Source organism: Scyliorhinus torazame, chromosome 8, assembly GCF_047496885.1.
Source record: "Scyliorhinus torazame isolate Kashiwa2021f chromosome 8, sScyTor2.1, whole genome shotgun sequence".
NCBI classification, from domain to species: Eukaryota; Metazoa; Chordata; class Chondrichthyes; order Carcharhiniformes; family Scyliorhinidae; genus Scyliorhinus; species Scyliorhinus torazame.
In genome coordinates, this window is record NC_092714.1 from 116,465,626 (window position 1) to 116,478,026 (window position 12,401).

General features: G+C 43.4%; 1 protein-coding gene across 6 annotated transcripts in view; it reads left to right on the forward strand.

Annotated features, from left to right (window-relative positions):
• The window catches only part of LOC140428064 (MSL complex subunit 3-like), a 65,572-nt gene that overhangs the window by 16,247 nt on the left and 36,924 nt on the right, over positions 1-12,401 (forward strand). For 2 of the 6 annotated variants that reach the window (XM_072514074.1, XM_072514077.1), the window contains 4 exons: positions 952-1,047; positions 2,028-2,128; positions 5,083-5,210; positions 8,262-8,384. In XM_072514074.1, the coding sequence (XP_072370175.1) occupies positions 952-1,047; positions 2,028-2,128; positions 5,083-5,210; positions 8,262-8,384 (448 nt within the window). Of the gene's footprint in view, positions 1-951; positions 1,068-1,154; positions 1,323-2,027; positions 2,129-5,082; positions 5,211-8,261; positions 8,385-12,401 lie in introns of those variants that run through there. The other 4 variants (XM_072514075.1, XM_072514080.1, XM_072514079.1 and 1 more) reach the window with 4 other exon arrangements.

The window sequence follows — 12,401 nt, forward strand, 5'->3', positions numbered from 1 at the left end:
ATTCAAAAATAGCATGTTATTTTTTCAAAGAATTTATAAACTGTTGATGGGAATAGCAGATTTTCAATTATTTCTAATGAAGTTTGATTATTCATTTATCCATTTTATTGGTTAGACTTTTAAAATGTTGCTTCCTATGTAAACTCTGGCGATTAATGGACTTTGCGTGATGGAAATGTTTTGTTTTGTATTTGTGTCAGTAATTCAGTGTGGGTAGGAATGAATTGTTTATGGTGTATCGTACTTGTGAACCATCTCAGTACAATTTGCTGTCTTTCTCTTAAAACAATGTTTCTGGTTGCTCATGGTTTTTATATTGTAGCACCATTTTGTGATCTTGTACATCGGAACACAGAGAAATAACGACATTACATAATTAATTTATACGCAAAAGGCCATAAAATCAATAAGATCCAGGACTATATTTCAATAGTTCCTTTGAAGTGTGACAATTATGTTGCATAACTGGAAAGAGCAATTGACGCAAGACTCTCTTTTTGTGAACAGCACACTGCCAAGTAAAGGCCAACAATAGAATATGTTTGGCATCACCTGGTATTTTTAATTGAGCCCGTGCTGCTTTTTGAAATGAAAATTCAAGGACCCGATTCACTTTAACCTTAATACACGTCGGCCTTTTGGATTCCATTTTCCTGTGCTTACTACATACACGGTGGTGATTACATACTTCTATATTGCAAAAATTTTTATTTCAAATATTGCTATATTGTGGTGTTTTAAGCTTTTGATTTTAGCAGGTCAATCCTTTCCATAAGTATGCTTTTAACCCTTTCACTGACAAATTAGTTAGAATTTCATTTTGAAAAAGTGAATTTGTGCTGTTGAATGGGTTAATGGCTTTATTTTGGTTTTGTAAGCTTTATTTTGATTTGAGTTCTTTTTTTTTCTGTTGCCTTTTATTTTTACCTGTCTTTATCCTCCTGTCTCCAGCTGGGATAGATGGGCAGCAGAAGATCATGTTCTTCGTGACACGGATGAAAATCGCAGATTACAGCGTAAATTGGCCAAGAAAGCTGTGGCTCGCATGTAAGAATAATTTACGTGATGTAAGCATCATTACATACCCCAAAGTATTTACAAAATAATTATTATATAAAAATTCTTGGCCGCTTGGTCAGATAAATGCAGAAATATTTTATCTGAAATCTGGCAAGAAAGACGTTCTTCAGAGGTTCGCCGAAAGGATTGATGAACTGAAGTTAGAGAAACAAATAAATTGTGTTAATTGTCAATACAGTATGCTGCCAGGGCACAGCTAATGCACAAATGGAATGGGGTCCCAATAGGAACAGGTTTATAAGGTGAGTAAATGTGCTCTTCTAGTGGCTCAAGTCAAAATGCAATCACAACAGGAGTCTTCTGAAATATTCAATGTGAATTGCTTTCATACAAAGAGTGCTATGATTGTCAATGAGGTACCATTTATGTCACAAGCAGAAGTAAAATTGTACAGAAATTGCAACTGCTGCAATGTCGGACAGGAACTACATCCAGTGCATCATGTACACAAAGGTCCATTGATTGAAGTTGCCTCAGAGATTCCTATCTGCAGTGCTGTGAAAAGAGTTCCATGGACCACTTGCAACTTGCCCAATTTATAACCAAATCCAGCAATATATGTACAAGTGTTCACTTCATCTATGTAGCTTTCTTTGTGCTGCTGCTGAACTGTACCCAGCTGGAATAAAAGTATTGAACAATCTTAATTGGCATCTTGGTATATAAATATGAATGCAAAATGGTATATGCAATAAATGCAGTTTGAGAGTTAAAGTTACTGTTTCATTGCTCTCTATATACTCATACAAATATTTTACTGTTTTCTTAGACTTTTGAAGTGACGATTTTAAGTAGCTGAGTTTTTTTAATAGTTTTTGTGTGTGCTGTCTATATCTTTGGACAGTGTTGCAGCAAATATATATTTTTTAGAAGTTATTCATGCTCTTGCCTCGTAGACTATGTTCATGAAGGATTGATTGGTTTCGTACTAACTTTCATGTGATTAGGAAAAACAAAGGGAAAAAGAAGCGTCGTTGTCGGCTACCAGGTGTTGACTCGGTGCTAAAAGGTCTTCCTGTGGATGAAAAGGAGGAGAAAGATGAAAACTGTGAGTATTCAGTTTTTAAAAATCAGAGAGAAATTATGACACAGAAGGAGGCCATTTAGCCCATTGAGTCCATGCATCTCTCGAGAGCAATCTAATCAGTCCCATTCCTGTGCTCTTATCTCCTTAGTCCTATAAGCTTGTTCCACTGAAGTGCCCATCAAATCCCCTGTTGAAATCATTTATCATCTCTGCTGCCACTGCCCTCTTAGACAGTAAGTTCCAGGTTATTACCACTCACTATAAGAAAGAAGTTCCTCCTCACATTCCCCTGCATCTGTTGTCCAAAACCTTAATTCTGTGCCCCCTGTTGTACTGTCAACTAATGGAAGCACCTTTCTTTTGTCTACCTTATCTAGACGTGCCATAATTATTATACATATGTATTAAATCTCTCAAGAATCTTCTTTGTTCTGTGGGAGGGAAGACAGACCTCAAAGTCTGTTCTCGACCATGTGTTGGTAAAACTTTGTTTAATTTGGAAAAACTGTGTGCACACAGGAGAGAGAGATTCTGCGACTATCCTGTAGCTCGCAAAAGTCAGCTCTGCCTGTCCTCAGAATTACATGCATATATTTCAAGTTCTTCGGAGTCACAAGCAGGTATTGACGTCACTGAATCATAACAGGAGACAGAGAGTAGTGGTGGAAGAGAGTGTCTCAAAATGGAGAAAGGTGACTAGTGGTGTTCCACAGGGATCCGTGCTCGGGCCATTGTTGTTTGTGATATACATAAATGATCTGGACGAAGGTATAGGTGGTCTGATTAGCAAGTTTGCAGATGATACTAAGATTGGTGGAGTTGCAGATAGCGAGGAGGACTGTCAGAGAATACAGCAAAATATAAATAGATTGGAGAGTTGGGCAGAGAAATGGCAGATGGAGTTCAATCCAGGCAAATGCGAGGTGATGCATTTTGGAAGATCTAATTCAAGAGCGGACTATACGGTCAATGGAAGAGTCCTGGGGAAAATTGATGTACAGAGAGATCTGGGAGTTCAGGTCCATTGTACCCTGAAGGTGGCAACGCAGGTCGATAGAGTGGTCAAGAAGGCATACAGCATACTTGCCTTCATCGGACGGGGCATTGAGTACAAGAGTCGGCAGGTCATGTTACAGTTGTATAGGACGTTGGTTAGGCCGCATTTGGAATACTGCGTGCAGTACTGGTCGCCACTTTACCAGAAGGATGTGGATGCTTTAGAGAGAGTGCAGAGGAGGTTTACCAGGATGATGCCTGGCATGGAGGGTGCTAGCTATGAAGAAAGGTTGAGTAGATTAGGATTGTTTTCATTGGAAAGACGGAGGTTGAGGGGGGGACCTGATTGAGGTCTACAAAATTATGAGAGGTATGGACAGGGTGGATAGCAACAAGCTTTTTCTAAGAGTGGGGGTGTCAATTACAAGGGGTCACAATTTCAAGGTGAGAGGGGGAACGTTTAAGGGCGATGTGCATTGAATGTTTTTTACGCAGAGGGTGGTGGGTGCCAGGAACGGTTTGCCAGCGGAGGTGGTAGAGGCGGGCACAATAGCATCATTTAAGATGCATCTAGACAGATATATGAATGGGTGGGGAACAGAGGGAAGTAGATCCTTGGAAAATAGGCGACAGGTTTAGATAAAGGGTCTGGATCGGCGCAGGCTGGGAGGGCCGAAGGGCCTGTTCCTGTGCTGTAATTTTCTTTGTTGTATCTCCACAATCCAGCAACCCCACCTAACCCGTTGGATACTAACGGGCAATTTAGCATGGCCAACCCAGCTAACCCGTACGTCTTTTGACTGTGGGAGGAAACCGGACCACCCGGAATAAACCCATGCAGACAGGGGGAGAAAGTGCAAACTCCATACAGGCAGTCACCCGAGGCCGAATTGAACCCGGGACCCTGGAGCTGTGAGGCAGCAGTGCTAACCCCAGTGCCACCATGCCGCCCATAAAACCTACTAAATATCCAGCTGAAAGAAACACTAGGGCCGGGACTCTCCGATCCCCCGCCAGGTCAGCGAATCGGCAGGGGGCGCGAGAATCGTGCCACTCCGGCCCGCCGATTCTCCGCCGCCGAGTCGCGGGTGCCCGCGAGATCCGCTGCCGCGCCGGTCACCATTGAAAGCGCCCCCCCCCGCCCGGCGATTCTCCGCGCCTCGATGGGCCGAGTGCCTACCCAGCGGGACCTCTGAGTTCTGGCTGCGGGGGCCGTCCTAGTGGGGGGCGGGGGATCCGACTATTTGGGGGGGGGGTGCCTGGCACGGCCTACCGATTGGCAGGCGGGCTCTGCCATATTGGCCGGGGACCGGCGGGGAGACGGGAACCCACGCGAATGCGCGAACCTGCGCCGGCTGGAGCAGCGAACACCACTCCGGCGCCGTACTAGCCCCCTGGGAAGGGGTGAATACCTGGGCCTGGAGGCTCGTTGATGCCGGAGTGGCTCGCGCCACTTTTGACGCCGGTGTCAGAACTTGGCTTCGAGATCGGACAAAGTGCAGAAGGAGGCCATTCGGCCCATCGAGTCTGCACCGACCCACTTAAGCCCTCACTTCCACCCTATCCCCGTAATCCCAATAACCCCTAATCTTTTGGTCACTAAGGGCAATTTATCATGGCCAATCCACCTAACCTGCAAATCTTTGGACTGAGAGGAAACCGGAGCACCCGGAGGAAACCCACGCAGACACGGGGAGAACGTGCAGACTCAGCACAGACAGTGACCCAGCGGGGAATCGAACCTGGGACCCTGGCGCTGTGAAGCCACAGGGCTAGCCACTTGTGCTACCGTGCTGCCCTAATTGATATGGGGAAAGCTCTTACAAATGAATGTTCACAATTTCTAATACTATATATGATGTTTCTATGTTACATTTCTCTTTACTCCCGTGGTTGTATTCACTTAAACATCATGAGTGAACAAATTACATTTTCAAAAGTAATATTAAGCACCTTTCCCTTTTCTTCCACATTTGAAGCTTTAAGTGCTACTTCTAACGATGAGGTTGATGATGATAACGATGATGAAGACAATGATATAGATGGTACGGATGAAGAATCATTAGAGTGTGAAGATGACAGTGAACCAGAAGAGATAATAGAAATGGTAAATAAAACAAAATGCTGTAAGGCAACATGTCAGTCACCATATGGTAAGAAAGAAATAGAGGTAACATTTCACAAGATCACAGAATTGTTTTGGTGCAGAAGGAGGCCATTTGGCCCATCGTGTCTGTACTGGCTCTCCGAATAAACAACTTGCCTAGTTCCATTCCCCTGCCTTCTCCCTCGGGTCAATGATTTTTCATCACAACTGGTAGATAAATGAATGGTAAGCTTTCTTCTGGCTGAAAAAGGTTTGAATATTATCCTCCAGCAACATCGATGCCAATTGAATGCTCTGTGTATGTGTGCATGATAGTTCCTGACGGTCATCTACTCCAATAAGACAAACTGCCAAAATGAAAATGTTTTCTGCAAATTTTCTTATATTTTTACCTATGCAGTTGTAGGCTGTTTGGTACATCTCATTTATATATCTATCATCATTCGCGAATTTGGTTTAAGTGAATGTGACCAAATTAATTACCCAAAGCCATCCCAGAACAATTCACCAAGTCCACCATGACCTAACCATAAGTTCTCTTGTTCATGAATTGGTTTCTTTTGGCTGCTCCCAGTAAGCACTGAACCACAGAAGCTGATAGAACACTTAAAAAATGTATAGATTTTCTTTTGTTTAAACAGTTACACTTGAAATTCCTTAAGTGCAACCACACCATCTTAGTGACTATCACAACACAACTTGTATAATTCCTTTAGTGTAAGAAAATATCCCAAGGTGCTTCACCTGAGTATTATGAAACAAAATGTGGCACTGAGCCACATAAGAGATGTTGGGATGAATTTTTGCTTCACTGAAGTGGGGGGACAGGTTCAATTTTGCGCCCCCCCCCCCGGCATGCCGGCATTCTTATGAGGTCCCGCTCCCAGACTCAGGAGCCTGTCCATTTGTCCATTGCCCTTAGTTGGATGGATCTAATGGAGGTAGCCACCTAATTATCCATCTCCCTCAAAATCACTCTCTGGATCCCCCTGCCGGAATTTCTGGGACCCACACTTCATCCCAACTATTGGGATTGGGACCCAGGGAAAATTTGTAATGTAAATCGCTAAAATGGTGTTATTTATTTCTTAAATGTCTGGTGACTGTATGCTATAACAAACCTCCCTGTTGTGCATGATGACATCATAGCAATAGGAAAATGCACGATAAAACATAAGAATTTAAATATACGAGGAATGGACAATTACCTATTGTATTTTTTTAAAATCCCATTTCTCAGTTACTTTTTCCAGAAACTCACCAGCTTGTCTCCTGATGTAATTTATATTATCTGTTTCAGTGACTTACCCTCGTAATTTATTCCACAACTCTCTTATCCATTGGCTGGAGAAATGTTATTAATTTCTTCAAATTATCAACATTTCAACTTCTCTTTCCTGCCATTTGTAAAGTCCATATATATGATCTTCAGAATTTAAATTTAGATTGTCTTGATTAATTATGCTTTTCTCTCCAGAGAATGAATTTGATTTACTTAATTTTACCATACAGTTTAAATTCTTGATCCCTAGAATCATCTCAACTCACTCCTGTACCTCCTCAAGGTTGAGAATATTCTAGCTACATTAGGTGCCTCGAACTACACAGTGCTGCAACCGAGGTCTGGCAAACATACTATTCATTTTTATGCATTTACTGAGGCAGAATGCCCTCATTTGCATTTTTACATCACTGCTGATTTTTTAGAACTTGCCTGCTACAAACTGAGATTTCTTTCATAGTCTGCACCCTGTTCCATTTAAATGTTCCATTTAAAACATAAACCCTCTTTTGGTTCCTTGTTGCCTGTTACGATCCCTGAAGAGACTGATGATGTTTAAGAGAAGTGAATTTCCTAGTGCTGTACGCAAAGAGTCACATGATGGGATTTCACGTTTTAAGACTTTTTAAAACTGTCCCTTGAGGGCATTAAAGCCAGCTGCCTCCCAAGGGTGGCACGGAGGCACAGTGCTTAGCATTGCTACCTCACGGCGCCAAGGACCCGGGTTCGATCCCGACTCTGGGTCACTCTCCATGTGGAATTTGCACATTCTCCCCGTGTCTGTGAGCGTCTCACCCCCACAACCCAAAGGTGTGCAGGTAAGTGCATTGGCCATGCCAAAATTGCCCTAAATTGGAAAAAAAATAATTGGGTACTCTAAATTAAAAAAAAAAAAGGAAGCTGCCTCCTCCTTTGAACTTGAATTTCAATAAGCTCAAGTTTGCGTTTCTGTCTCCATAATGAGCAGGTCACATGAGCGTGATTCAACTAAAAGGGAACAAAGACCTAACACAAACGCGTTTAGCTGCATGTTTCCCGGTGCTCACAGCGCCAAGCAACACATGGCTATAAAATGCCGCCCGCGTTACATAAGGGGCTAAGTGGGAAACCCGAGGCCGCACATAGCCCTGTGGCCTTCCGAGGCCTGTGAAACGACCCCTGAGCTCCCCAAGTCCCAACGCACTATACTGCACCCCCAACACCCACACCGGCCCAATTGTCAGCGCACAAAAATGCCAGCTTGACAGCCCAGCTGTGCCCCTGCCAGCTGGCAGTGCCAACTGGGAACATCGACAGTGCCAGGCTGGCACCCACGTGGCAGTGCCATGGTGCACAGTTGGCAGCAGCAGTGCCAGGGTACCATCCTGCGCAAAGGGGATGCACCTGGAGGCCTCCGAACCCTCTCCAAACTACTCCACCTTACCTCGAGTTACGAGAGACTGCTTTAAACATAACTGCCTTATAAAGTCTGGGATTCTTAACACCATACTAATTACATTATATTTACCCATAAATATTTGCATCTGTTATTGTCCTTCCGTTCAGATTTTTTATCTTTCTTTAAAATGTTACAAAAATATGGAACTGACCATGGGAAAATCCCATCAAGACTGCTCCCCACATTACAATGGCTGGCCCATCATGACTAAACACTTCCCACTGCTGCAGCCACATCAACACGAGGGAAATTAAAAAATAGAACTAATTAACAGCAAGTTGGTATTTTGTGTTTAACTGCTCCCAGATGACCAATTTTCTTCATAATCTAGAAGGATGATCAAGAGACTTGCTCTAAAAAGGAAATGGAAGAGAAATGCATAAACATAGAAATTCCAGAAATTCTGAAGAAGAAACTTGAGGATGATTGCTATTATATCAACAAAAGAAAAAAGGTACCATTGCTGTTGTAGAGTGATATTTTTTAAAGTTTTTCATCTATTGCATGTATATTAAACATGTTTGCCAATACTGAAAGGAGTTGTACTACAAATGAAAGTCTGCCAGAAGCACCTTCTCTGAGTAAGCAATCCGGGTGCCTAGTTCTTGCAGAAGTTGTGTCCTACTCCCCTATGCCAAAGCTTTTAAATAACAGACAAATTTTAACATAGATCATGTCCCAACCCCTATTAAAAAAAAAAATACAAAGAATACTAAATCTGACAGACATTTCCACAAATCATTTCTATATGACCTATGCTTGGTAGAAGGTATACTATAATTTACTCAATTTGCCTTACTATGTCAATGTTTAGGAGGATGCTTCAGGACGATTTAGACAAGTTTAGTGGTGGGCATATGAATGGCAGATGCAGTATAATGTGGAAAAGCGTGAAGGAAACTCGCTAGGAAAAACAGAATAGCAGAATATTATTTAAATTATGATAGATTGGGAAATATTTATGTACGAAGGGATCTGGGTGTCCTTGTACACAAGTCACTGAAAGCAAGCATTCAGGTACAGCAACCAATTGGGAAGGCAAATGGTGTGTTCACCTTCATAAGACCATAAGATATAGGAGCAGAATGGGGCCACTTGGCTCATCGAGTCTGCTCCGCCATTCAATCATGGCTGATATTTTCTCATCCCCATTCTCCTGCCTTCTCCCTATAAACCCCTGGTCCCGTTATTAATCAAGAACCGATCTATCTCTGTCTTAAAGACAATCAGTGAATTGGCCTCCACAGCCTTCTGTGGCAAAGAGTTCTACAGATTCACCACTCTCTGGCTGAAGAAATTCCTCCTCATCTCCTCTGTTTTAAAGGATCGTCCCTTTAGCCTGAGATGGTGTCCTCTGGTTCTAGTTTTTCCTACAAGTGGAAACATCCTCTCCACGTCCACTCCATCCAGGTCAAGCAGTATCTTGTAAGTTTCAATAAGATCCCCTCTCATCCTTCTAAACTCCAACGAGTACAGACCCAGAGTCCTCAAACGTTCCTCATTCGGCAAGTTCTTCATTCCAGAGATAATTCTTGTGAACCTCCTCTGGACCCTTTCTAAGGCCAGCACATCCTTCCTTAGATATGGGGCCCAAAACTGCTCACAATACTCCAAATGGGGTCTGACCAGAGCCTTATACAGCCTCAGAAGTACATCCCTGGTCTTGTATTCTAGCCCTCTTGACATGAATGCTAACATTGCATTTGCCTTCTTAGCTGCTGACTGAACCTGCACATTAACCTTAAGAGAATCGTGAACAAGGACTCCCAAGTCCCTTTGTGCTTCTGCTTTCCGAAGCATTTCCCCATTTAGAAAATAGTCTATGCCTAAATTCCTCCTTCCAAAGGTGCATAACCTCACACTTTTCCGCATTGTATTTCATTTGCCACTTTATTGCCCAGTCATATAGCTTGTCCCAAGTCCTTCTGCAGGCCCCTTGCTTCCTCAATACTACCTGTCCCTCGACAGATCTTTGTATCATCTGCAAACTTAACAACAGTGCCTTCAGTTCCTTCTTCCAGATCATTAATATATATTGTAAAAAGTTGTGGTCCCAGCACAGACTCCTGAGGCACACCACTAATCACCGGCTGCCATCCTGAAAAAGACCCCTTTATCCCCATTCTCTGCCTTCCGCCAGTCAGCCAATCCTCTATCCATGCCAGGATCTTACCCTGAACACCATGAGCTCTTCACTTATTTAACAGTCTCCTGTGCGGCACCTTGTCAAAGGCCTTCTGGAAATCTAAATAAATCACGTCCACTGGTTCTCCTTTGTCTAACTTGCTTGTTACCACCTCAAAGAACTCTAACAGATTTGTTAGACACGACTTCCCTTGGACAAAGCTGTGCTGACTCAGTCCTATTTTACCACGCACTTCCAAGTGCTTCGCGATCTCATCTTTAATAACAGACTCTAAAATCTTACCAATGACCGAAGTCGGGCTAACCGGCCTATAATTTCCCGTCTTCTGCCTCCCTCCCTTCTTAAACAGTGGTGTTACATTAGCCACCTTCCAGTCCTCTGGGACCCTTCCTGCCTCCAGTGGTTCGTAAAAGCTCATTAATGCCTCCACAATTTCCTCAGCTATCTCTTCTAGGACGCTGAGGTATAGTCCATCCGGTCCAGATGACTTATCCACCTTCAGATCTTTCAGTTTCTCCAGAACCTTCTCCTTAGTAATGGTCACTGCACTCACCTCTACCCCCTGGTTCTCCTGGAGCTCTGGCATCCCACTGGTATCTTCCACTGTGAAAACTGATGTAAAGTAACTATTCAGTTTGTTTGCCATTTCTTTGTTTCCTATTATTACTTCTCCAGCCACATTTTCTAGTGGTCCAATGTCTATTTTTGCCTCTTTCTTACCTTTTATATATTGAAAAAAATCTCTTCCTATCTTCCTTTATATTACTAGCTAGCTTGCACTCATACTTCATCTTCTCCCCCTTATTGCTTTTTTAGTTGCCCTCTGCTCACTTTTAAAGGCTTCCCAATCCTCTGGTTTCCTACTAATCCTCGCCACTTTGTATGCTTTATCTTTAGCCTTTATGCTGTCCTTGACAACCCTCGTCAGCCATGTCTTCCCCTTTGCATGTTTCCTCCTCCTTGGGATGAATTTCTGTTGTGCCTCCCTAATAACCCCCCAAAACTCCTGCCATTGCTGTTCCACTGTCTTCCCTGCTAGGCTCCTTTTCCAATCAACTCTGGCCAGATCCTCCCTCATGTCTTTTGTCGTTTTAAAAAAAATTTAGAGTATCCAAATCATTTTTTCAATTAAGGGGCAATTTAGCATGGCCAATCCACCTAGCTTGCACATCTTTTGGGTTGTGGGGGCGAAGCCCACGAAAACACGGGAAGAATGTGCAAATTACTCCACACGGACAGTGACCCAGAGCCGGGATCGATCCTAGGACTTCAGTGCTGAATCACTGTGCCACCGTGCTGCCCTTTGTCTTTGTAGTTACCCTTATTTAATTGTTACATCTGATTGTAGCTTCTCCCTCTCAAACTGCAGGGTAAATTCTATCATATTGCGGTCACTGCTCCCTAAGGGTTCATTAAGTTCCCTAATCAAGTCTGCCTCATTACACATCACTAAATCCAGAATTGCCTGCTCCCTAGTAGGCTCTGTCACAAGCTGCTCCAAAAGAAATCTGCCCCACATCCTGACTACTGCTAGGGGGTCTGTACATAACTCCCATCAGGGTCTTTTTACCATTGCGATTCCTCAACTCTACCCACAGAGATTCTATGCCTTCTGATCCTATATCGCTCCTTGCTATCGATTTAACTTCATTCCTTACTAACAATGCAACCTCACCCCCTTTGCCCATCTGCCTGTCCTTTCGATAGGACATATATCCTTGGATATTTAGATCCCAGCCCTGATCCCCTTGCAGCAATGTCTCTGATGCCAACAACATCGTACCAGCCAATTTCCATGTGCGCAACAAGCTCATTTACCTTATTCCGTATGCTGCGCGCATTTAGGTACAACAACCTCAATCCTGCATTGGACACCTCCCTTTTCACGCTCTCCTCAGTCACTGTACCCTGTACTGTGGCCCTTTTTGATTTTTGACTGTGGCTTCTCTGCCTTACACTTTCCCCCCTACTGCATTTTGTTTCTGGCCCCGTTTTACTTCCCTCTGACTTCCTGCATCGGTTCCCATGAATACAGGAACAAGGATGACTTATTGCAGCTGTACAGGGCCTTGGTGAGACCACATCTGGAGCATTGTGTGCAGTTTAGGTCTCCTTGAGAAAGGATATAGTTGCCCTAGAGGGAGTGCAGCAATGGTTCATCAGACTGATTCCTGGGAGGCAAGAATGGTATGAGGAGAGATTGGGTTGACTAGGCCTGTATTAATTGAAGTTAAGAAAAGTGAGGGTATCTCATTGAATTCTGACAGGGTTGGTCAGACTGGATACAGGGCTGCTGTTTCCTTTGGCTGCGAGGTGGGTTCTAGA